Source organism: Jaculus jaculus, chromosome 13 (assembly GCF_020740685.1).
Source record: "Jaculus jaculus isolate mJacJac1 chromosome 13, mJacJac1.mat.Y.cur, whole genome shotgun sequence".
NCBI lineage: Eukaryota > Metazoa > Chordata > Mammalia > Rodentia > Dipodidae > Jaculus > Jaculus jaculus.
In genome coordinates, this window is record NC_059114.1 from 46,912,343 (window position 1) to 46,938,026 (window position 25,684).

At 49.9% G+C, this 25,684-nt stretch overlaps 2 protein-coding genes across 4 annotated transcripts; both read left to right on the forward strand.

Moving 5' to 3' along the window:
• Positions 1–10,500: 10,500 nt before the first annotated feature.
• Positions 10,501–19,161, forward strand: Spata24 (spermatogenesis associated 24). 3 transcript variants are annotated; one of them, XM_004652437.2, is made up of 6 exons: positions 10,501–10,647; positions 12,355–12,420; positions 12,625–12,755; positions 12,933–13,003; positions 18,796–18,898; positions 19,003–19,161. In XM_004652437.2, the coding sequence occupies exons 1-6, from the start codon at positions 10,531–10,533 to the stop codon at positions 19,130–19,132; spliced, it is 618 nt and encodes a 205-aa protein (XP_004652494.1). In that variant the 5' UTR covers positions 10,501–10,530; the 3' UTR covers positions 19,133–19,161. The 3 variants fall into 3 exon arrangements, with proteins under 3 accessions (XP_004652494.1, XP_044988576.1, XP_044988577.1); XM_045132641.1 differs by having other exon boundaries at positions 19,024–19,161; XM_045132642.1 differs by lacking the exon at positions 12,355–12,420.
• A 1,659-nt stretch (positions 19,162–20,820) lies between these two features.
• Positions 20,821–25,157, forward strand: Prob1 (proline rich basic protein 1). Its single transcript, XM_004652438.2, has one exon. The coding sequence runs from the start codon at positions 20,821–20,823 to the stop codon at positions 23,827–23,829; it is 3,009 nt and encodes a 1,002-aa protein (XP_004652495.2). The 3' UTR covers positions 23,830–25,157.
• Positions 25,158–25,684: the final 527 nt, after the last annotated feature.

The following is a 25,684-nucleotide window of genomic DNA, read 5'->3' on the forward strand; positions in this document are numbered from 1 at the left end:
TTTATAGCACTGGTGGTCCTGTTTGATTACTAATAGACTACAACACTCCCATGTTGTTTTCCTCAAGAACCATATTTGCTTTTGGTTGGAGGATAATTGAATTTATTTGGCACTATTCAGAATATTGTTATCTCCTTGGTTACATTTGAGAGGTGTTGTCAGCATGTTGGTTACGTGAGCTTTTTTCCTCTTGCCTACGTCGTTTGGAAGTCTTCCTGACGATATAAACTCTCTAGATGATGTGACTCTTGCTGTCAGAACATGGCTCCTCGCTCGAGGCTGTTTCTTCGAGCAATACTGCAGACTGGGAGAGCTGTGGTGGGAGCGGGCCTTGAGACCCACACAGGAGCTGAAGCTGTCATGCAAATGAAGGTGCTCTCTGGGATGAGTGGGAGACGATGGAAATCCTTCTCGTCGCGAAGGACAGTATAGCTTGGAGTAGTCCGTGTCCCCAGATTAGCAGGCCTATGGTTCATCTGCTCAAGCTGGGAAAGTTAAGCTTCCTGATTAGCTCTGGGTCTCACAGCTTGGGAGAAGTGACCAGTCAAGATAACACTGCTGTGCTTTCTGTTGGAAAGTACGAAAAACTACAGGAAACTCCAAACCCAGCAAGAACATGGGATCCCGCGGGCTGGCCAAGCCATGCGCTGTTGTCATTGTCATCGGGGCCAGCCCTGTGAGGAGGCACTTCGGGAGGCCAGCAGGTTTCTATAACAACTGGCCACACATTCAACCCATTGTCTCTGCATGCACTGCTCCTCACAGGAGCTAGCATTTAAGTTGTATTTATTTTGGACTCATCTAAGGTGTCAGCTTATTTATTTTGAGAAAGGGCCAAGTTACTACACATCTTATTTTGTGAGGCTGCATTGGTGATGCCTCATGCAGTGGTCACCAAGTAACTGTGTACCCATGTGTTAGGTATTGATTGTACCCTTCGCATCACACTTGGTATTTTGAATTAGAGCTGTGAAAGTTCTGTGACCAGAGTCAGGGATGACATATGTGAAATCAGCTCCTGGTAGAGAATGCTGTAAAATCTGGTCACTTGATCAACTGCATCCAGATTGAGTGTATTTTAACAAAGAAAAACAATAAACAGTTTTATACACAAACGATGACTTTCTATCTTTCCTTTGCCCAACACATTCTTGGGCAATGTACATGCTTTCGTGGAGCCATTTTGGACTATCGGAGATGTTTACCACTGCTCCAATCATGCCCATCCTTCAATGAAGTTGTGTTTAAAACAGAGTGTAGGGCTGGAGGATGGCTTAGCAGTTAAGACGTTTGTCTGCAAAGCCAAAGGACCCAGGTTCAATTCCCCAGGACCCACATTAGCCAGATGCACAAAGGGGTCCATGCATTTGGAGTTCATTTTCAGTGGCTGGAGGCCCTGGCAAGTGCCCATTTTCTCTCTCCCTCTCCCTCTTTCTCTGTCAAATAAATTAAAATTAAAAAAAAACAGAGTGTAGTGTTAATGACATCATGAATTCCATAGTTTCTATTGGATAGCAGCAGTGGCAGACCACAGCCAATCGAGATCAAGACTACACTTAGGGGCTGGAGAGATTGCTTAGTGGTTAAGGCATTTGCCTGCAAAACCAAAGGACCCAGATTCAATACCCCAGGGCTCACATTAGCTAACTGCACCAGGGGCCGCACGCGTCCGTAGTTTGTAGTGGCTGGAGCCCCTGGCGAGCCCATTCTCTCCTCTCTCTCTCCCTCTAATAAATAAATAAATAAGTGTGTGTGTGTGTGTGTGTGTGTGTGTGTGTGTGTGTGTGTGTTTCGAGGTAGGGTCTCTCTCTGATCCAGGCTGACCTGGAATTAACTATGTAATCTCAGGGTGGCCTCAAATTCATGGCAATCCCCCTACCTCAACTGGGATTAAAGGCGTGCACTGCCAAGCCTGGCAAATAAAATATTTTTTAAATTTTATTTATTTATTTATTTGAGAGCAACAGATAGAGAAAGAGGCAGAGAGAGAGAGAATGGGCGTGCCAGAGCCTCCAGCCACTGCAAATGAACTCCAGATGCATGCGCCCCCTTGTGCATCTGGCTAACGTGGGTCCTGGGGAATCGAGCCTTGAACCAGGGTCCTTAGGCTTCACAGGCAAGCACTTAACCACTAAGCCATCTCTCCAGCCCGAAATATTTTATTTTAAAAAGACTACACTTAGTATCAACAACATCAGGTGTTACTCCAGTTATTTACTGTTCCCTCACCCCCACCCAGTGGCCCATATTTAGGAAAGTCTTGGTTTAAAAATATATACGAGGGGCTGGAGAGATGGCTTAGCGGTTAGGCGCTTGCCTGTGAAGCCTAAGGACCCTATTTGGAGGCTCGATTCCCCAGGACCCACGTTAGCCAGATGCACAAGGGGGCACATGCATCTGGAGTTCATTTGCAGTGGCTGGAGGCTCTGGCGCACCCATTCTCTCTCTCTCTCTCTCTGTCGCTCTCAAATATATATATGTCCAACAGTTAAGGCGCTTGCCTTAACTGCAAAATCAAAGGACCCAAGTCTAATTCCTCGGTACCCATGTAAGCCAGATGCACAAGGTGCCACATGCATCTGGAGTTTGTTTGCAAAGGCTTGAAGGCCCTGACATGCCCACTTTCTCTCTCACTTTCAAACAAGTAAATCCATAAATAAAATATGTTTTAAAGTCACTCGTCTCTGTAGGAAAGGGGTGTGCATTTCAAATGTGTCTTTCTTCAGAGTTGCTTTCACTGACCCCTTAGGTTTGGGTTAAATCCTTTTAGTATGGATTTAAGATCCCCTTCCTCTCCCATTGACATTCACCCCACTGAGTGAACATTGTAAAAAGCCTCTGCTCATGCCTTCGGTTTTCCCCTGCCATCATGGAGCTTTCCCTCAAGTATGTAAACCAAAATAATCCCTTTTTCCACAAGCTGCTCTTGGTCTGGTGATTTCTGCCAGCAATGCAAACCTGACTGCAACAGCCACCATGCCCAGCCCCTAATGCTTTTTTGTTATTGTTTGTTTTTGTTTTTGTTTTGTTTTTCGAGGTAGGATCTCACTGTAGTCCAGGCTGACCTGGAATTCACTCTGTATTCTCAGGGTGGCCTCAAATTCACGGCAATCCTCCTACCTGTGCCTCCCGAGTGCTGCAAAGCCAAGGTTCAATTCCCCAGGACCCACATAAGCCAGATGCACAGGGGATGCATGCATCTGAAGTTTGTTTGCAGCGGCTGGAGGCCCTGGCATGCTAATTCTCTCTCTCTCTCTCTCTCTCTCTCTCTCTCTCTCTCTCTCTCTCTCTCTGCCTATTTCTCTCTCTCTAATAAATAAAAAAATGAAAAATATTAAAATACATTTTTTTTAGCTGGGCGTGGTGGCACACACTTTTAATCCCAGCACTGGGGAGGCGGAAGTAGGAGGATCACCATGAGTTCAAGGCCACTCTGAGACTACATAGTGAAGTCCAGGTCAGTCTGAGCTAGAGTGAGACTATACCTCAAAAAACAAAACGAACAAAATATATATACTTTTAAAATTTCAAGCCAAATGTGGTGGTGCACTACTTTAAATATTTTATTTTCCTTTTAAACAAATTTTTAAGAATTATTTATTTTATTAGAGACAGAGAGAAAGAATGGGATGGTATTGTGTATATGTAAGTAGAACAGATTACAGGGAGGGGAGAGGCCTAAGTTAGGTCAGAGGAAGAGACTATATAAAAGAAGGGAGTGGTCAATCAAAACTCAAGAAACTCTGAATAAGACATATGAAAATCTACTTTCTTGAATAATGGCACATACAGAAGCCATAGATTGTTACTAGAACATTTTCAGTGCCAGGGATGGGATACCTTCCAGGGAGGCCCCTGTTGCCTCCAAGACATTACAGGCTATTGCCAAGGCCCTTGGTTCCCCATGAGAAAGAGATGGTAAGACCCTATTGCTGAAGACTTCACATGCCTGAGCAGCAAAGTCACTGAGACATCAAGCTGGTGCTGAGGAGAAAACCTTCTCCCTGAGCACAGCCAACTGAAAGCTGGAAAAAGCTGCACTGTACGCAGCCTTATGGAAGATAGGAGTCATAAGAGGTGAAAACTGTAGACACTGGAAGCCTCAAGTTTTGTCAGACAGGCCAAATGACTGAACGAATGCAATAGTGGCATGACTGCTCTAGGAAAAACCAACTGCTCTCTAATTGGACTGAAGGCCCACTCTATGGGATGGAATACATGCCTGGTGCTGAAAACCTAATCAAAAGCCTATGGGAGGGGAGGTCATGAGCCTTAGGGTTATAAAGCCTGCTCTTGTCTGTATAAACACATATATTACTCTCACCAAAATGCCCTAAAAGCACTACAGTTAATGTTCATATTCATATATTAATGCTAATCTCACTTCTGGTTAGAGAAGCTTCTCTTTTCAGATGGCTATGACAACATAGTGCTGAGAAGAAGGGATGGAAGAGTGTCCAGCACTGAACACCTCACACCCTCCAAGGCTCAGGGTCCATTGTGGAAGAGGTGGCAGAAAGAATGTAAGAGCCAAAGGAAGAGTACCACTCCTTACATACAACTGTCTGTACAGAAATTGGCCTTGATGTCCAAGACCTCGCAGTGCCTAGCAAGACCTACACGAGACCCTCATAATAGGTGAAAAAGATGATGACATCAAATTAAAAGAAAGACTAATAGAGAGAGGGAGGGGATATGATGGAGAGCAGAGTTATGAAGGGGAAAGCAGGGAGAGGGGAGGGAAATACCATGGTTTATTGTCTGTAAATATAGAAGTTGTCAATAAATATATATACATAAACAAAACAAAGCAAAAAAAAATTTAATTATTTATTTATTTATTAGAGACACAGAGAGAGAATGGGCATGCCAGGGCCTAAAGCCACTGCAAACAAACTCCAAACAAATGCATCACCATGTGCATCTGGCTTACATGGGACCTGAGAAATCAAACTTGGGTCATTTGGTTTTGCAGGCAAAACCTTAACCTCTAAGCCATCCCTCCAGCCCTGGTACATGCCTTTAATTCTGCACTCAGGAGGCAGAGGAACTGCTGTGGGTTCAAGGTCAGCCTGATATTATATACTGAATTCCAGGTCAGCCTGGGCTAGAGTGAGACCCGACCTCAAAAAAAGAATATATATAGATATATAATATCTATATATATTATATATATAATATATAATTATAATATATTATATTATAAGATAAATATATATTATATATAAAATATAATATATTATATCTATATTATATATATTATATATATTGTTTGTGTGTGTGTGTGTGTGTGTGTGTGTGTGTTTGTTTTATTTATTGCCAGGCATGATGGTGAACGCCTTCTTTAATCCCAGCACTCAGGAGGCAGAGGTAGGAGGACTGCTGTGAGTTCAAAGCCAGCCTGAAACTATATAGTGAATTACAGGTCAGTCTGGGCTACAAAGTGAGACCTTACTTCAAAAAACAAAAACAAACAACAATATATATGCCAAAGAAGGAGAAAGAGAGGCAGATAAAGAGAATAGGTGCACCAGGGCCTCCAGCCACTGTAATGAACTCCAGACGCATGCACCACCTTGTACATCTGGCTTTATGTGGGTACTGGGGAATCAAACCTGGGTCCTTAGTCTTCACAGGCAAGTGCCTTAACAGATAAGCCACCTCTCCAGCCCATGATTCCTTTTTATGATTCTTTCTAACTGGAGCTGGTTTGTTAGGCAGCAGTAGTTACTGAGCACATCACCAGGATGACGTGCCTGTGTGTGTGCAGAAAGGCACTGTACCAGTATTGTCAACCTCACAGGATCTAGAATCACCCAGGAGACAAATGACTGGCCATCTCGGTGAGGGAGTTTCTACACTGGGTTAATTGAGGTGGGAAGACTCACCCGATTTCATGGTCAGGATTAGCTCCTGGACTGAATAAAAAGAGCACCCACCAGCATTCATCTCTTTCTGTTTCCTGGTTATGGATGCCACGTGACCACCTCAGGCTTCTTCCCTGCCATGGTGGCCTGTATCTGCTGAGAACCAAAATAAACCCTTCCTTGATGCTGTTGCTTTTGTCAGGTATTTTGTCACAGCAACAAGAAAAGTAACTAATCCAGGCACCTTTCCCCAGGGCTGGAACATGGAACTGTTTGTGATGTCACATCCTGAGCCACACTGGACCCATGTTGGCCAGAAATCCTGGGTGACCATTGACATAAAGCATGTGTGGCGGTCTTTGACTGGGGTGACCACCCCTCAAGTCTATGCTGTATGCAAGTGAGGACCCGGATCCGAAGTTCTCTGTCCTCATGAAGTCCCATCCCCAGGGAAATGGTTGCTGGGGCTTGCTGCCCTCCAAGGTGTTGTCTCAAATACCTGTGGGGCAAGCCTGTTCCAGCTGGTTGAGGTGAACACTGGATGGCAAGGAAGGACACGAAACAACATCTCATGGAAGACCTCAGGGAGAGAATGGAACAAAGTTCATGGGGAGGACTCAGGGTCACTGCCCCAGAGGAATGTACAACTTTGTCCAGAGTAATTCGGGTGAACACCCACATTTGGGAGACAACATTCTAAGAGGACTCTGTGCAGAGGCCACAACCTCCAGGCACCCTCTAGGCCCATGCTGCCAACACTGTAGCCACTGGCTACATATGACTACTGAAATTATGGGCTAAGTGTAGAACATTTTCCACTTTTTATTTTTCAGTGGTAGAGAACTTTCCTAAGATGAAAATTAGAGTTAGAATTGTTTTAAGAACTGGGCATAGTGGCACATACCTTTAGACTGAGTACTCAGGAGGCTGAAGTAGGAGGATCACTGTGAGTTTGAGGACAGCCTAGACTACAGAGTGAATTCCATGTTAGCCTGGACTACAGTGACAGCCTGCTTCAAAAGAAAAGACAAGGGCTAGGGCAATGGCTCAGTGGCTAAAGGCTCTTGCTTAGAAACCCTGACAGCCTGGGTTCGATTCCTCAGTATCCACATAAAGCCAGATGCACAAAGTGGTGATGCATCTGGAGTTTGTTTGCAGTCGCAAGAGACACTGACAGGCTCATACCCATTCACTCTCTGTCTGCTTCTTTCTGTCTCTTTCTTCTCAAATAAATACATAAATAAAATATTAAAATATACATAGGTACATCCAAGCATGGTGGTGCACGCCTTTAATCCAAGCACTTGGGAGGCAGAGGTAGAAGGATCACCATGATCTTGAGGCTGCCCTGAGACTACATACTGAATTCTAGGTCAGCCTGGGCTAAAGTGAGACCCTACCTTGAAACAAACAATAAACAAAGTGGGACCCTGTCTCAATAAACTAATAAGCATAGCTGTCTGTTTTCTGTCCACCTTGAGGTAAGGTGCTTTGGCAGTGTGAAGCAGGTTTCTGGATGCTTGCATGGAGACCCAATGGAGCCTTGAGGATGGACCATGGGTTGCAGTGGAGATGCCAGGACCACAAGATGGCTGCTAAGGAGAGCTGCCAGCCCAGAATGAAGCCTAGCTGGAGGGGCAGAACTGGAATACCAGAAACTGGTTGCTGGTTAGAATTATCAGACTTGGAGATGTGATTAGAGTTGTTGGACTTGAAGCTAGAATTTGATGTTTGCCCTGGTTGTTTTAAATCTTGTATTGGCTGAATATTTCTTTGCTATGTCCAATGCCATCTTTTACAGTGTGAAAGTTTATTCTGTGCCATTATGGGGCTTCTTTGGGGGGGGATTTTTGGTATTATGGCTCAATTAGATCTTGGATTATGGGGATGTATGAACGTCACTTGAATTGATAAAAAACTATGGGGACTTTTAAAGTTGGATGAATATATTGAATTTTATATCATGTATGGTTATCAGTTTATGGGGGCCAGGGGTGGAATGTGGTGGTGTGATTCAGGTGTCCCCCATAAACGCAGGTGTTCTGAATGCTAGGTTCCCCAGCTGATGGTAATTGGAAATTAATGCCTCCTGGAGGGAGTGTATTGTTGGGGCAGGTTTATGGGTGTTATAGCCAGTGTCCCCATGCCAGTGTTTGGCACACTCTCCTGTTGCTATGACCCACCTTATGTTGGCCAGGGCGTGATGCCACCCTCTGCTCATGTTGTCATTTTCCCTGCCATCGTGGAGCTTCCCCCTCAAGCCTGTAAACCAAAGTAAACAGCTTTCTACCCACAAGCTGCTCTTGGTTACTGATTTTTACCAGCAATGCGAACCTGACTGCAACACATCACAAATAACAAATGGTACTGTAGCTATCATCATTAGGCTCTGTCTTTATAAGAGGATGTCAGTCTCCTCCTTTGGACTAACTTTTTCCTGTCTGGAAGATCTTTAGGGAGAAACACAAAACTTGTCTTTTATTTTTACCATATAAAGGAATAAAGAATATTAAATGGTAATATATATATATATATATATATATATATATATATATATATATATATATATATATATATTAGGCATGTTGGACCATGGCTTTAGTCTCAGCACTTGGGAGTCTGAGTAGGTGGATTGCTGTGAGTTTAAGACTATCCTGAGACTACATAGTGAACTTCAGGTCAGCCTGAGCTACAACAAAACTCTACCTCAAAAAACAAACACAAGGGGCTGGAGAGATGGCTTAGTGGTTAAGGCATTTGCCTGCAAAGCCAGAGGATCCCAGTTCAACTTTCCAGAACCCACATAAGCCAGATGCACAAGGAGGCACATGCATCTGGAGTTTGTTTGCAGTGGCTGGAGGCCCTGGTGCACCCATTCTCTCCCTCTCTCTGCCTCTTTCTCTCTCTCAAATAAAGAAAGAAATACAAAAGACAAAAAAGAAGATGGGTGTGGTGGTGCATGCCTTTAATCCCAGCACTTGGGAAGCAGAGGTAGATGGATCAATGTGAGTTCAAGGCCAGCCTGCGACTACATAGTGAATTCCAGGCCAGCCTGGGCTAGAGTGAGATCCTTCCTCAAAAATGGTCTCCTTGGGCTGGAGAGATGGCTGAGCGGTTAAGCACTTGCCTGTGAAGCCTAAGGACCCCGGTTCGAGGCTCGGTTCCCCAGGTCCCACGTTAGCCAGATGCACAAGGAGGTGCATGCGTCTGGAGTTCGTTTGCAGAGGCTGGAAACCCTGGCGCACCCATTCTCTCTCTCTCTGTCTATCTGTCTTTCTCTCTGTGTCTGTCACTCTCAAATAAATAAATAAATAAAATTTAAAAAAAAAAAAACGGTCTCCTTTCAATGTGCTCCTCCAGACACAAAATGGCCTGGACTTCCATGACCTCACAGTGTCTGACACTACCTACCCAAGACCATCATAATAGGAGGAAAAGTTCATGACATCAAAATAAAAAGACTGATTGAGAAGGGGAGGGTATATGATGGAGAGTAGAGTTTCAAAGGGGAAAGTGGGGGGCAGAAGGGAATTACCATGGGTTATTGTCTACAATTATGGAAGTTGTCAATAAAAAAAAAAGACAAGGGCTGGAGGGATGGCTTAGGGGTTAAGGCGTTTGCCTGTAAACCCAAAGGATCCAGGTTTGATTCCTCAGGACCCACATAAGCTAGATGTACAAGGTGGCACATGCATCTGGAGTTTGTTTGCAGTGGCTGGATGCCCTGATGTGCCCACTCTTTCTCTCTCTCTTTCTGTCAAATAAATAAATAAATAAATTTTTAAAAAGACAACAAAGAGGCAGAGGGCTGTAGAGATGGCTTAGCAGTTAAGGTGCTTGCCTGCAAAGCCTACAGGCCCAGGTTCATTCCCCAGGACCCACATAAGCCAAATGCCCAAGGTGGCAAATGCGTCTGGAGTTCATTTTTGGTGGCTAGAGGCCCTGGACACTATTGTCTATCTGTCTCTCTCAAATAAATAAATAAAATGAAAAAAATAAAATAAAATGACACATGGTGGCACTGTGAGTTTGAGGCCAGCCTGGGTGAGTGAGTTCCAGGTCAGCCTAGGCAACAGTGAGACCCTACTTCGAAAAAAAGAAGAAGAAAGGAGGAAGGGAGGGAGGGAAGAAGGGGGGTAGAAAGAATAAATAGGTGGGTGTGGTGGCTTATGCATTTAATCCAAGCACTCAGGAGGCAGAGATAGGAGGATCGCTGTGAGTTCAAGGCCACCCTGAAACTACATAGTGAATTCCAGATCAGCCCGGGCTAGAGTGATGCCCTACCTCGAAAAACCAAAAAAAAAAAAAAAAAGAGAAAAGTGTCTCTCCCTTTGATTGTGACAGGGTTTCGCTACGTTGGTCAATCTAGCCTTGAACTCAAAATCCTCCAGCCTAATGTTACAGACCTGAGCCACCACACTGAACTCATTTGTTTTCATTGTTGGGGATGACACCCAGTGTTTCTCCTATGAGGCAAATGTTAGGGGGAGGGCTACCCCCTTGACAACCCTCAGCCACAGGCGGCTCCTTTAAGAGGCGTGTCCCTAACTGGGTAGTCCCCGCCCCCGGTTGCTAGGGTGCTCTGTGGCGTCGCATTCTCATTGGTGGCTGACCAGAGGCACCGGCGCGGCAGCCATTTCCAACGAGCTGGCGGGGGCGAAAGATGGCGACGCCCGTCGGGTGGTCGCCTGGGAGCCCGGGATCTGTGTGTCTCGCCTTCGATCAACTGCGGGACGTGATTGAATCTCAGGAGGAACTGATCCACCAGTTGAGGAACGTGGTAAGCAGCCGAGAGCTCCGGGAGAGGCGGCGCTGGACGCGTCACGGGCGGGGCGGGACCTGCTTGACTCCGGCGGGGAGGAGGGCGGAGCCGGGAGGAGAGCGTCCTTCCACGCTGCCTGGTTGAGCCTCAGTTGCTTCATTTTAAAAATACTGTGTTTTTTGTTTGTTTGTTTTACCTTTCAAGGCAGAGTCTCGCTGTAATCCAGGCTGACCTGGAATTCACTGTTCAGTCTCAGGGTGGCCTTGAACTCACAGCGATATTCCTAGCTCTGCCTCCCGAGTGCTGGGATTAAAGGCTTGCGTCACCACGCCCAGCTAAAATATTTTCTTTTTATTTATTTATTTATGAGCCAGTGCAAATGAACTCCAGACGCATGACCCACCATGTGCATCCGGCTTACCTGGGTCCTGAGAAATCAAACCTGTATTCTTAGGCTTCACAGGCCAGCGCCTTAACCGATAAGCCTTCTCTCCAGCCCTCAGTTTCTCCATTTTTAGTGAAGATGACTTCACAGAATTCCCAACCGCCTGTGTGCAGAGGAAACGGGTTACCCCTTCTCTTAAGCCTCACCTCCTCCTCAGTCAAGTGCAGGGCCATGTTGAATTCAGTAAGGACAAACTTGGCCCTCCACCACGTTCAAAACTTGAAGTGCCTTTAACCCTGATTTGGTTTTGTTGTTTGGTTTTGTTATTTCACACCCCAGCTAATGGTTTGCCAAATATAGGAGCCATAGTTTGCCTCCAAAGCCAACCAGCAGGACTTCATGATTTTTGTTTTTCTATCTTGGTGACAATGTGTTGAACTGTGCCTTCATCTCAAAAACTAAGATTGGTAGTCGGGCATGGTGGCACACACCTTTAAACCCAGAACTTGGGAGGCACAGGTAGGAGGAGTGCCATGAATTCGAGGTCATCCTGAGACTACAAAGTGAACTCCAGGTCAGCCTGTGCTAGAGTGAAACCCAACCTCGAAAAACAAAAGACTAGGGTTGGGGAGATGGCTCAGAGGTTAAACGCTAGTTTGCAAAGCCTACAAGACCTAAATTTAATTATAGTTTGCAGAGCATAGTTTAAATTTCCTAGTAATCCACGTAAAGCCAAATGCATAAAGTAGCATATGCATCTGGAGTTGCAGTGGCAGGAGGCCCTGGCAGGCCTATGAATTATGTCTCTCTTAGAAATAAATTTTACACCTGACTTAGCATCTATTTTTCACACTAGTGATTCTTAGACAATTTCTTCTCTTCTGAGAAGTTGGATATGAGGGTGGGGGATGTGAGGAATATGCTTTGTTAGCTATCCTAGAGCAACAAAATGTATGGTGCTCTAAGTATTGAGTTACCTTCAAATCTCTGAAGGTGCCCAGATCTTTCTCTTGACAGCTGGCCTTGGCATGTGTGTTCCAACCATCTGGAACATTTTTCTCTCTACCTCTTTGTTGCCCAGTTCTCTTGAGCAGTCAGATCTCAGGACTAATATCACCTTCTCCAAAAGCAATTCTGACATCCATGAGCCTGGCTGTTCCTTACAGGCAGGACTTAGAACTGGGCCTCAGTGAATCAATGGAACGGAACTCTCCCTTCTCAGGCTGTCAAATTCTAGGTGCCCTGGGCGGCATTGTCCATCCTATGTCCTGGTCCTTAGAGGGCACCCCCCCCCCCCCAGCTGCAGCTCCAGCCCGTCTCTGAGCCAGGCTTTGTTACAGATGATTCTCCAGGATGAAAATTTTGTCAGTAAAGAAGAATTCCAAGAAGTAGAGAAGAAACTGGTGGTAAGTGATGGGCTCTGCAGGTTCCTAATCTTCCCCCATTTCCCAAGATCCCACTGGCTGGGCAGAGTCACTGAGAACCTCCACTCTATGTGGTGAGGTGAGACTCTTCTGGCACCCTGACTTCTGTGTATTCTTCTGAGAAAGGGCGCTAGTTGATGGAGATGAGGAGGATCGAGGTAAAGAGTAACTGCTGTTGCCCTGCAGGAAGAGAAAGCTGCTCACGCCAAAACCAAGCTCCTCCTGGCCAAGGAAGAGGAGAAGTTGCAGTTTGCCCTTGGAGAGGTGGAGGTGCTGTCCAAGCAGCTGGAGAAGGAGAAGCTGGCCTTTGAAAGAGCGTGAGTAAGCCGGGCAGGTGTGGTGGCCCATGCCTCTTACACCAGCGCCCAGGCCAGCCTGGGCTCTGTGTGCCTCTGGAGCGAAAGGGAAAGGGAAAGAAACAAGCGTGAGTGGGTCAGGTTGCAGGTGTCATCTGCCTCCTGCAGGCTCCCCTCTCATCTCCTCCTCTCCACCAGGCTCTCCAGTGTCAAGAACAGAGTCCTGCAGGAGTCCAGCAAGAAAGACCAGCTCATCACCAAGTGCAATGGTAGGCGGGAGGCCCGTGCTGCCTCCCAAGCTAACATACACGGGCTCTTTCCTAACAGCCCAGTGCCTGTGTCAAAAGCAGGGTTTTACCCCAACTTCTACCCCCGGCTGAGGATACAGGCAAGCCCAGGAGGGCCATACCTTCGCAAAAGCCTTCAGGCATCAGGCAGGACACGGAGATGAGGGAAGCAGTTGGTGTGCAATATTCTTCACAGCCATAAAGCAACGGGCTCGCTCCCATTTTTCTTGAAACATACAACCTTCTTAGTCCACTTTTTGTTTTTCTCAATTTCACTTTTTTGTTTTTTTTTTAAGAGAGAAAGAGGCAGAGAGAGAGAGAGAATGGGTGCGTCAGGACCTTCAGCCAGTTGTGAACACACTCCAGACATGTGTGCCCCCTTGTGCGCATGTGTATCACTGTGCATTGGCTGTGTGGGACCTGGAGAGTTGAACATAAGTTCTTAGGCTTCACAGACAAGTGCCTTAACCACTAAGCCATCTCTCCAGCTCTGTTTTTCCCATTTAAAAAAAAATTTGTTTATTCTTAATTTATTTACTTGAAAGTGACAGGCAGAGAGAGAAAGAAGCAGATATATATATATATATATATATAGAGAGAGAGAGAGAGAGAAAGAATGGGTGCGCCAGGGCCTCCAGCCACTGCAAACGAACTCCAGATGCATGCATCCCCTTGTGCATCTGGCTAACGTGGGTCCTGGGGAATCGAGTCTCAAACCAGAGTCCTTAGGCTTCACAGGCAAGTGCTTAACTGCTAAGTCATCTCTCCAGCCCTGTTTTTCCCATTTTTTTAAAAAGTCTATTTTAGAGCGAGAGAGAATTGGTGTGCCAGGGCCTCAGCCACTGAAATTGAACTCCCGGTGCTTCCGCCACCTAGTGGGCATGTGTGACCTTGCACTTGTCTCACCTTTGTGCATCTGGTTTACCCATAGGATCTGGAGAGTTGAACATGAGTCCTTAGGCTTCTCAGGCAAGCGTGCCTTAACCGCTGAACCATCTTTCCAGCCCTTTTCCCATTTTTTTTAAGTTTACTTTTATTTATTTATTTGAGAGAGAGAATGAGGCAGAGAAAGGGAGAGAGAGAATGAGCACACCAGGGCCTCTAGCCGCTGCAAACAAGTTCCAGATGCATGTGCCCCCTTGTGCATCTGGCTTACGTGGGTCCTGGGGAAATGTGCTAGAAATAGTTTACTCATAAGCTGTACAGCAAGAGGAGCAAGCACAGTTCTATTGGAGAGCTAACCCTTTGTCTCAGGGTCAAAGACTCAGTAGAACAAGTGGAGAATGGGGTGACAAGAGCCATGCCTCCTCTCCTGTGGGAATGGGAGCCCAAGCTTGCTAGATCTTTTAAAAAAAAAAAAATCTCCCAGTGTGGTTGTGCATGCCTTTAATCCCAGCGCTCGGGAGGCAGAGGTAGAAGGATCACTGTGAGTTCGAGGCCACCCTGAGACTATATAGTGAATTCCAGGTCAGCCTGGACCAAAGTGAGACCCTACCTCGAAAAACAAAACAACAAAAATCAAAAGCAACAACAAAATCTGGATGCCAGGTGTCATGGAATACACCTACAATCTTAGCATTTAGAAGGTGCAGGTAGGAGGACAAGTCATTCAGAGTCATCCTTGGCTGTATAGTTAGAGACCATCTTAGGCTCCATGAGAATGTTGCAAACAAGTTTTTATTTTTCGAGGTAGGGTCTTGCTCTAGCCCAGGCTGACCTGGAATTCACTATGTAGTCTCAGGGTGGCCTCAAACTCACTGCAATCCTCCTAACTAGCCTCCCAAATTAGAGGCATGTGCCACCACCATGCCCCGCTCAAACAAGTTTTTATTTTTATATGGGTGTGTGTGTGTGTGTGTGTGTGTGTGTGTGTGTGTATGTGTGTAGATGTCAGGGTGTCTTGCCACTGCAGATGGAATGGGAACACCATATGCTTGCACCACTTGCATCAGGCTTTATATGGGTGCTGGGGAATTGAACCCCAGCCAGCACTTTTAACACTGGGCCATCTCCCCAGCCCCACATGAGACCATTTCAAAACAAACACAATTCAAGTTGCTTGCAAGCCTGCCAACCAGCATTCAGTCTTCCTCAGCACTCACATAAAACCACGAGCACCAGCAGCAAGAGACCCTGTCTCAAAAGAGGAGAAACCCCTTGAGGTGGTTCTGTGACCTCATGCACGCTGTGGCAAGTGTACACACACACGCATGCACATACACACACAAAAATAAATAATAAAAATGAACAAGAAAGTCTTAAACAGGCCAAGTGTACTTTGTGCATCTGGATTGATGTGGGAACTGGGGGACTGAACTCTGGCTGGCAGGCTTTACTAACAAAGCAAGTGCCTTTAGTCACTAAGCCATCTTTCCAGTTCTGTTGTGGTTTTTTTTTTATGTTTGCTTTACCATTTGTTTTGTTTTTTCAAGGTAGGGTCCTCCTCTAAACCAGGCTGATGTGGAATTCACTATGTAGTCTGAGGCAGGCCTTGAACTCACAGCAGTCCTCCTACTTCTGTTTCCCCAGTGCTGGGATTAAAGACATGTGTCAACTGTGTTATTTATTTATTTATTATTATTATTAATTAATTAATTTATTTATTTTGGTTTTTCAAGGTAGGATTTCACTCAAGCCTGGACTGACTGGAATTCACTATATAGTCTCAGGGTGGTCTCAAACTCACAGAGATCCTGCAACCTCTCCTACCTCTGCCTCCTGAATGCTGGGATCAAAGACATGTGCCACCATGCCCAGCTTTTTATTGTTTCTTTTTTGAGGTAGGGTCTCACCCTAGCTTAGGCTGACCTAGAACTTACTCTGTAGTCCCAGGCTGGCCTTGAACTCACAGTGATCCTCCTACCTCAGCCTCCTCAAGGTAGGGTCTCTCTCTAGCCCAGGCTGATGTGGAATTCACTATGTAATCTCAGGGTGGCCTCGAACTCACAGCAATCCTCCTACCTCTGCCTTCCTAGTGCTGGAATTAAAGGTGTGTGCCACTACACCCAGCTATTTTATTTATTTACTTATTTTATTATTATTTATTTTTCTGAGGTATGATTTCACTCTAGTCCAGGCTGACCTGGAATTCACTGTGTAGTGTCAGGAGGACCCTGAACTCACAGTGATCCTCCTACCTTTGCCTCTTGAGTGCTGAGATTAAAGGTGTACCTCACCATGCCTGGCTATTTTTATTTATTTATTTACTTATTTGAGAGAGATACAGAGATAGGCAGGTAAAAGAAAGAGAGAGAATGGGCGCACTAGGGCCTCCAGCCACTGCAAATGAACTCCAGATGCGTGCACCCCCTTGTGCTTATGTGGGTCCTGGAGAGTCAAACCTGGGTCCTTTGGCTTTGCAGGCAAGTGCCTTAACTTCTAAGCCATCTCTCTAGCCTTTTTTTTTTTTTTTAATTCCTGTCTGGGACTATAGAGTGACTGCCAGGTCAGCCTGGGCTAGAATAAGACCCTACTTTGAAAAAATAATAATTTTATTTATTTGCATGTGGAGTGTGTGTGTGTTTATATATATATGTATTTATGGGCACATGGGGGCCTCTTGCAGCTATAAATACACTCCAGACCTATGTACCACTTTGTATCTGGCTTTACATGGGTACTGCGGAATTGAACCTGATCCCAGACTTCATAAGTAAGCACTAGTAACCACTGAGCCATCTCTCCAGCCCCACAGGCAAGTGTTTATCATTTATCTATGCCCCATCCCTCAGTTCTGAGTCTTTTTATTTTTATTATTATTATTATTATTTGGTTTTTCGAGGTGGGGTCTCACTCTAGCTCAGGCTGACCTGGAATTCACTATGGAGTCTCAGGGTGGCCTTGAACTCACAGCAATCCTCCTACCTCTGCCTCCCGAGTGCTGGGATTAAAAGCGTGCTCCACCACACCTGGCTAAATTTTTAAAAAATTTTTTTTACAGCGAGTGAGAGAGACAGAGAATTCGAACTGGCACACCAGGGCCTCAGCCACTGCAGTTGAACTCCAGATGCTTACACTAGCTAGTGGGCTTGTATGACCTCGTGCTAGCTTCACCTTTGTGTCTGATTAAAGTGGGGTCTAGAGAGTAGAACATGGGTCCTTAGGGTTCCCAGTCAAGCACCTTAACCGCTAAGTCAGCTCTCCAACCCCCTCCTTTTTTTTTTTTTTTTTTTTTTTTTTTGAGGTAGGATCTCTATCCCAGGCTGAGCTGGCACTGACTCTGTAGTCCCAGGACTTCCTTGAACTCACAGCAATCCTCCCATGTGCCACCATGTCCAGCGTCAATCCCGAGTCTCAATTGTCCCTTAGGAAGCTGACTCTTGGTCAGGACCTTCATCATATACCACAGGGCTGGGTATTTGATCTGCCCTCAGTGTGTCTAAGATGGTTGAACTACCTGATGTTTCCTAAGCTTGCAGGGGATATCTTGTTGATGCATTCCACAAATACACGTAGTAAGTATCTACTGTGTACCAGAAACTATTTTAGGCCTTAGGATTAAAACACTGATTAAGCTGGGCATGGTGGCGCACGCCTTTAGTTCCAGCACTCAGGAGGCAGAGGTAAAAGGATTGCCGTGAGTTCGAGGCCGCCCTGAAATTACATAGTGAATTCCAGGTCAGCCTCGGCTAGAATGAGACTCTACCTCAAAAGAAAAGAAAGAAAACACTGATTAAGACAAAAGTTCATGTTCTTTTGAACTTACATTCTAACCGTGGAAAAGAACAGGGGAGGGAGATAAGGAAGTACTGAGAGGGGTTACAGCTTCTAGACCAAGGGGCTGTGAGGTGACATCTGCAAAGACCTACAGGAGCTGAGTGAGGGCAGGAGCTATTCCTCCTCCTCTCAAGGGGCAGGACCATCTGCTGCTTTCTAGGAAAGCACCTGGGTGAGGCATGTGTGTATGATTAGTGTGTTTTGTGGGTGCTCTTGTGCGGGTGTGCATGCATGTGCGTGCAGGTGGAGACCAGAGGTCGACATCTAGGGTCTTCCTCAGTCACTCTTCACCTTTATCGCTGAGGCAAAGCTTGCCAGTTAGGCTAGCTAGTGAGCTTGCTCCACGGACCCCCATCTCGGCCTTCTAGTCTGTGGGATTACAAGCCTGCTTCGACACTCACCTGGCGTTTAAGTGGATGCTAGGAACCAGAGTTCAGATCCACGTGCTTGAGCAGCAAGTGCTTTGCCAACTGAGCCATGACCCCAGCCTGGAACCGACTGGTGAGGTCACTGACACACATACACTTCACTTCTACAACCTGTAACTTAACATGGCTAGGCTTGGTGGCACACACCTATAATCTCAGCTACTTAGGAGAAAGTTGAACTCCAGAATTCAAGGTCACGTGGGGTGTAGTGGCACACACCTTTAATCCCAGCACTTGGGAGGCAGAGGTAGGAGGATCACGGTGTGTTTGAGGCCACCCTGGGCTACAGTGAGTCCTTACCTCAAATTTTTTTTTTCCCTAAGATCTATCTGAACTACAGAATGAGTTTATGGCAAGACAGGGCAACTTCATGAGACTGTCTCAAAGTAAAACTAGGGCTGGGGATGTAGCTCAGTGGTAGATTACTTGCCTAACATGTGCAAGGCCTTGAGTTCAATCTGCAGTAAGTACTGGAAAAATAAAATCATTCATACTCAGTCACTGGTAACTGTTCATGAACCCCCAGGGCAGGGAGAACCAAGTTCTGAAAAGCTCCACAGGGAGGACCTTAGCTAGGGGTTGGTCCAAGGGATGGGAGCCTCCCCTTCTCCCTGCTTCTCTCCCTCACAGAAATTGAGTCTCACATTATAAAGCAAGAAGATATACTTAATGGTAAAGAGAATGAGATTAAGGAGTTGCAGCAAGTTATCAGCCAACAGAAACAGATCTTCAGGTGAGGGGCTGGTCCAGGCCGGGGGTTGTTGACAGGAGTGGGGAGCCTGACTTCTGGCCCCTACCCAGGGCCATGCAGCCTACCAGCAGCCGGCTCCATTGCAGGAATCACATGTCTGACTTCAGGATCCAGAAGCAGCAGGAGAACTACATGGCCCAGGTGTTGGACCAGAAGCATAAGAAAGCCTTGGGATCACGGCGGGCCCGCAGCCACCATCCATCCAGGGAAAAATAAAATGATGGTGGTTTTCCTGTTTGCTGGCAGTAATGCCCAACTTGTGCCTTCTCTGTTCTGGGGACTCCCATCCTGTCCTTCCATGCCTATGGGTCCCTCTTACCCCTCCAGAGAAGGAGCAGTCACTTCTCTCTGATAGTAGAGAATCCAGTCACTTGGGACTAGATGAGGGACAAGCCTTGGACCGTCATTGGCCTGGCTACTTCTGAGCTCAAGGGATGCTTCCAGCTCCTACTGCTGCCCTCCCGCCCTTGGAGAGTGAGAGAGGAGCTGGGTCCTTGTCTAGATTTTGGTGCTTAGTCCTTTCCTATACAACAGCTCTGGTTACCCCAGTAACATCCCACTAGACTCAGGAAAATTTAATTCTCAGGTTGACTGTAGGGTAGGACAGGCTCTGCTCTGCCTGCATATGTAAGCCCTGGCCAGAGACATCACAGACAGTGGCTTGTAGGACCACAGTGAAGCCAAGAAATTAGTTGCCATCAGATAATATAAACACCTTCACTTTCCCCAAACAGAAATCTTCACAATTATGAGGGGAAGTGATAAGCTATGTCTATGTGTTTTTGTTAACTTTGAGGCAGGGTCTCAAGAAGGCAGAGCCCAAGCTAACCTGGAACTCACTCTAGCCCAGGCTGGCTGTCCTAGCTATATCTGTCTTTAAGGTAGGGAAACAAGGGGTCACAGCAGCTTGCTGAAGTTGCTGGGGCAGGAACAGATGGATGAACAAGCCAACTCCTTTTAGAAGCCACCACTTGATCATGGGTCACCCAGGCAGGGAAACTACGAAGCTGTCAGATTTGGCAAAGCTGGCCTCTGCTGGGCCTATGAGGCTTGAGTGCAAAGGAGGTGCCAGTGCCCTTGCCTCAGGGCCAGTAAGGGCCTGAGTCATAGCAAGGCCTTGAAGCCAGAAATTTTAAGGGCAAGCGGTGTCCATTGTCAAAATGACAGATGATGGTGGTGGCTGCTGCTCCACCAGCCCCTGTCCCCAGGACAGGCATGAACGTTGTGGGGGTCTGGGGCTTGAAGAGAGGACTGTACAAAGGTTGGTCTGTCTTCCGGGGTTTAATCTGAGAACTAAAGTTTTTGGAAAACTAGCTAAAGCTGTCCACCCAGGCCTAAGCGTAGTAGGTCTGGCCAGCACCTTCCTGATGGTTGAGCACAATATTTGGAGTCAGGGAAGTCCTCTAATGCTGCTCACCCCAGCGAAGGTGTGTGAGAGATGGGCAAGGAAGCGGCTGAGCGCTAGCTAAGCAAGCCCCGACGGAGGGCTGCTTGACGGTGATGCTAAGAGTGGGGGCTGAGGAGAATTGCAAACCTGAGTTTCCTGGCTCACACCTTGAACTCTGACCTCGGCAAGCGCATACAGGTGCAATTTTGTAACTTGCAATAGGTGCACTTAGGCCTAAGCTACTGGCTCCAGTTTGCAAAGTTGAGCCTGCTTTCCTCTCCTGCCAGTCAAAGCCCGGCGGCCCACTCCACGTGCTCCAATGCTGAATAAGTACAAGGAGGCTTCAGTGGGTGAGGCCCACGACTCAGACCTCCTGCTGCCAACGCCGCTGGCTCGGGAGTGGCTGCGGGCGCTTTAAGGAGCTGTGACCCCATGGCATCCTCGGGCGGGGCGGGGACAGTGCCGGCGCCACCCGCGGAGGCACAGCGAGGGAGGTAGTGCAAGGTGTCGGCCCACCATGTTGACCACGCTTGCCCCGCCAGCCGGGCCTGGGCTCTCCAGGCTGTTGTCTGCGGCCCCCGCGCGGCGTCAGGACTCCTCGGGTTCGTCTGGCTCCTACCACACCGCGCCGGGTTCTCCGGAGCCCCCGGACGTTGGGCCGGACACACAAGGCCGGGTGAATTGGCTCTGGGTGGCCCCTGGGCGGGGGGTGGGCGCGCAGCCTCTCCTGTCCGTCAGCGCCCAGAATAGCCGCCAGCAGCACTGCTCCGGCTCGGGTTTCCCGCGAGGCCCGGGCTCCGGCCCGCCGCCGCCGCCGCAGCTGCGCATGCTGCCGTCGGGGGAGATGGAAGTCATCTTCAGTACCGGGCCACTGTTCAGCCACTCGGACGCCGAGGATGTCCAAGTGCAGCCGCAGCTCACCGCGCCTGCCCTAAGCAGCCCGGCGCTGCAGGGACCGGTCTCTCCCGTCCCTGCTCCACCGCCGCCCCCAGCCTCCGATGGGGACTCCCGCTGGGCCACCTACCTGGAGCTGCGGCCCCGCGGACCGAGCCCTGCGGTCTCCGCGCAGTTCGAGTGTGTGGAGGTGGCACTGGAGGAATGCGCCGCGCCCGTTAGGTCCCGGACGGTGCCGAAGCGTCAAATCGAGCTGCGTCCCCGGCCCCGGAGTCCCTCGCAGACAGATGCGCCGCGCCCCCGACTGCTTCTGCGCACCGGCTCCCTGGACGAGTCGCTGGGCCGCTTGCAGGCCGCCGCGGGCATCGTGCAGACGGCGCTGGCCAAAAAACTGGGCGCCACGGTCCCAGCCCCGAACAATGACACTTTTAGGCCCACAGGAAGGTCAGAACCTACGGCTCAGGAAACCGCACGCAGCACTCGCGTGGTCCTGGAAGAGGCTAGGTCTCGGCCACCCCGTGCGCACCAGAGTTCGGTCCCCGCCAGAGCCCCGAAACCGTGGCCCAGTCTCCGCGAACGCGCCATTCGGCGCGACAAGCCCGCGCCGGGCACCGAGCAGCTGGGCCCGGTTAGCTCCAGCATCTTTCTGCAGTCAGAAGAGAAAATGCAGGAGGCGCGCAACCAGGAGCCCAAGACTCGGTGCCCTCGTGAGGCTCCGGATCAAACTGTCCCGAGGACACGGAGTCCACCCGTTCAGTCTAGAGCACCCTGGGTGCCTCCGAGCAGGGCTGTGAGACCGAAGAGCCCGTCCTCGCCATGGCAGGCTCCAAACGGGACCGTGCGGGGTCCTCGCTGTCCGCTCCCCGAGAACCCTTCCCGGCGGGAAAGAACGGTTTGGACGGTGAGTAGCCCGTCCTTCCCGGAAGCATCCTCCGCGCGGGGAAGTTGGAATGCGGCCATCGAGGAAGCCGTCAGAAGGAGGAGCCCTTCCCCGATGCCTCTTTCCCAGTGGAACCCACCCCTCGGAGCTCCATCCCCGTGGGAGGCTCCACATGCGACAAGCGGGGATGCTATGGGGCGGGGTAGAGAATGGTCCCCGCCAGCCTCGCATCCATGGGCGTCACCAGATCGACCTACAGGAACGCGGAGCCCGTCGCCCCAAGAAACTTGGGGTCCTGTTGCGCAGAGCTCGTCGATGGCGTCCGTGCGCGAAGCTATGAACGGCCTAGCTCAGGAGCTGGGGCCGCCTACACCGTCTCCACCCGGGACTCCAGAAGTAACGGAGGTGCAGAGTCCGCCCACACGGGAGCACATCGTTACTACATGTCGAGCAAGTCAGCCGTCGCCAGAGGTGGATGCCCCCGAGCCAACCCGGAGACCCGTCGTGGGCACCCTAGATGACAGCCCGCGCCCAGAAGCCTCGGGCTCGGGAGAAGCGGCTTGTGGACGCCCGCGCGTGGCCATCCCGCGGCCACGGGACGTGCGCAAGATGGTGAAGACCACGTACGCTCCAAGCTTCACGGCGGGAAGCCCGGGGTCGGGGTCCACCGCCCCTCCCGCCGACCCCGGGGGGGAAGGGGAAGACCCGTCCAAATCGCTCGAGGTCCGGGCCGCGGGGCCCCCAGCCCCGGCTCAGTACACTTCCATTTTCCTCAAGGACTTTCTGCCGGTCGTACCGCATCCCTACGAGGCCCCAGAGCCGTCCCCGCAAACGGTCCCTCGGGACGCCCCGCAGCCCAGCGGGGTCCCGCGGCGCAGGGCCGAGAACAGCACCGCGAAACCGTTTGCGCGCACCGAGATCCGCTTGCCCGGCGCCCTGGCACTGAGCGGGCGGCCGCATGGAACCCCGGAAGTCCGAGGGCGCGGTCCCAGCCGAGACGACCAAGAGCCCCGGGATGCCGAAGGCCAACGCCCGGGCCCCGACGACCAGGCGCCCAGCGGTCCTTTAGACGGCGCTCGCACCTCACCCCGGCGGTCCCCTGTAGGACCAGCAGGGACCCCGCCACCCCGCCCAGGATCCCCTCCGGTGTGCCCCATCTTGAGCCCAGGAATGGCACCCGACATGGAGACACCCCCTGCGGCCCCGGAGCCTGCAACTCCCACTCCCCAGGCGGGCAGGACGGCCGCGCCCCAGCCCCGAGCTGCCTCGGCACCTCCTACGGATCGGCTCCCGTCCTCATCCGCCCAGGGGAGGCGGAGGCTGCCCGGCGCCGCCCCGCCCGGCAAGGTCCTCGTGGACCCGGAGAACGGCCGGTACTACTTCGTGGAGGCACCTCGGCAGCCCCGGCTGAGACTGCTCTTCGATCCCGAAAGCGGGCAGTATGTGGAGGTGCTGCTGCCACCCTCGTCCCCGGGAACGCCCCGCCACGCCTACACCCCGCTGGCCCTGGGGCCCAGTCTCTACCCGCCGGCCTACGGGCCTATTCCAGGCTTGTCACTGCCGCCGTCACCCAACCTGCCACCCCTCGGCAGCCTCCAGCTTCCCTGGGCCCCTGACGGGGGTGCCCTCAACGGGACGTACTACATGCCTGTGAGCGGGACCCCCAGCCCCGCCCCGCCTGTACTCTTTTGCGCCCCGCCCTCCAGCTCCGGATCCCTCCAGCCCAGCAAGGGCTCGGTGTTCCCCTTGTGAGACCCCGTGGAGGTGGGGCACCCTAGACGACCCTGGACGTTCTGGTTCCCGATCCCACCCCCACGCCCCGCCCTCCTTGCTCTCCGCCCATCAACTCTTTGTTTCTTTGGTCAGTTCCAGCCAGTTATCAGACCGGAAGTGATAAACAGAGAATGTACCTGGGTTGATGGAGCTCAAGAAGTGGCTGGGTATTTCTTCCACCAACAGTGTATATACCTTTCCCAGGGTGTGGTGTGTTTGTATGTGTGTATGCAGTCAAGCAAGTTTGTCAAAGTGAGGAGGCACCCCGAAGAGGTTTCCCAGGGTACTTGAATGGGTGCAGCAGGGGCCAGGGGTACCTGTACCTCCCCTAACCCTGGAGCCAGTTAATGCGGAGCTGGGCAGTGGGCTCTGCTGACATGGAAGGGAAGGACTCCAGCTATCGAATCTATTCTTTCGAAGGGGAGCTGAGTTCTGTCCTGGAAAGCTGTGGAAGAGAAAGTGATTAATGCAGCCCTAGGGCCAGGTTGCATCTGAGGAAAGGAGCTGTAGGCTTTGGAGGTGGAGGTGGATGGAGAAAGGAGGTCATATAGGGAGGGGTTCTAGACAGGCAGCCAGGAATTGGAGGTGGGAGGACTCGGACGCGGTGGATCTGGATTACTGTGGTCCCCAATGTCCCCACATACTTCCTCTTTCTTCCTCTTAACCCAAGCCATCCCGACCCAAGAAAGGGGCAGGCTGGGGAGAAGAGGGAGAATGATTAGGCTGATGTCCCAAGGGAGCCTTAAGGCCCCCGTGGGTGGATGGAGGGTGTGTTAGGACTGGCAGTAGGAAGGCTGCTCCTGTGGGGGATGGGGGGCGGGCTGAAGCTCCAGCAGGTTTCACCCTCCATGCTCCTCTAGGAATAGATGTAGCAGCAATGCCAGAGGGAGTGTGGTTTCCTGGGCAGGCTGGTCACAGCACAGGAAAGACCCCAAAGTCTGTGCTCCAACCAACCTGAGCCTAAGCAGGATGAGGGCGCTAAGAAGGGCCGCTGCGAGGTGAGAGGTGGTCTGCGCGGGAGTCGGGTACAGTTTTGAGCCTAAAATGGCTGGTCCTGGCTGGACTGTGTGATGTGGGGCATTTGGGGAAGGATCGTTCCCTTTCAAAGCAGTGTCAGGGATGAGGATGGATGACTTTCTTGTTCCAGGCCTCTGTGTGCCAAGATCCCTTGGAGTCTCTGTCCTTTGCTCTGTACTGGAAGCTGGCTAGAAAAGAGAGTTCCTGGAACCTTTGCCAGAGATGCTGGTCTCAATGGTGTGGAGGGCCATGAGGCCACCTGGGCACTTCACCTCATCCTGTGTGCAATAAATGGCTGACCATGGCATCATGGTGGCTCAAATGATGACTCGTGTATGGAACCTGATTTCCTGCAGCTGCCTCTTATACCCTCAACAAAGCCTTTCCATGCCTGATTCTGGCCTGGGTGGAGAAGACCCGAAGTTCAGGAAAAGAAACCATGTGTGCTTTCACATATGGTGGTTTCAGCCTCAGTAGACATGCCCTAGGCTGGCAGCCACACCCAGGGCCACATTCCCCCTGGGGACTCAGTGGCCAATAATAGACTTTGGGGATCAGTCTCACACATCTTTAATCCCAGCACTCAGGAGGCAGAGGTGGGAGGATCACTATAAGTTTGAGGCCAACCTGAGACTACATGGTGAATTCCAGGTCAGCCTGAGCGAGAGTGAGATCCTACCTCAAAATACAATAAATAAATAAATAAAAGATGACTATAGCCAACCATCTCCTCACACAAGGTACTCAACACAGTGCCTGCCACTGGCCAAGTCACAGCATGTAAGACTCCGTGGCCGGCAGGGCACTAGCCCCTCTC

Excerpts from the sequence above, each read along its gene's own strand:
- Spata24 (XM_004652437.2), top strand. The coding sequence starts at position 10,531 with ATGGCGACGCCCGTCGGGTGGTCGCCTGGGAGCCCGGGATCTGTGTGT. Across the intron at positions 10,648-12,354 it reads TCCACCAGTTGAGGAACGTG|ATGATTCTCCAGGATGAAAA; the intron begins GTAAGCAGCCGA and ends GCTTTGTTACAG. Across the intron at positions 12,756-12,932 it reads AAGCTGGCCTTTGAAAGAGC|GCTCTCCAGTGTCAAGAACA; the intron begins GTGAGTAAGCCG and ends CCTCTCCACCAG.
- Prob1 (XM_004652438.2), top strand. The coding sequence starts at position 20,821 with ATGTTGACCACGCTTGCCCCGCCAGCCGGGCCTGGGCTCTCCAGGCTG.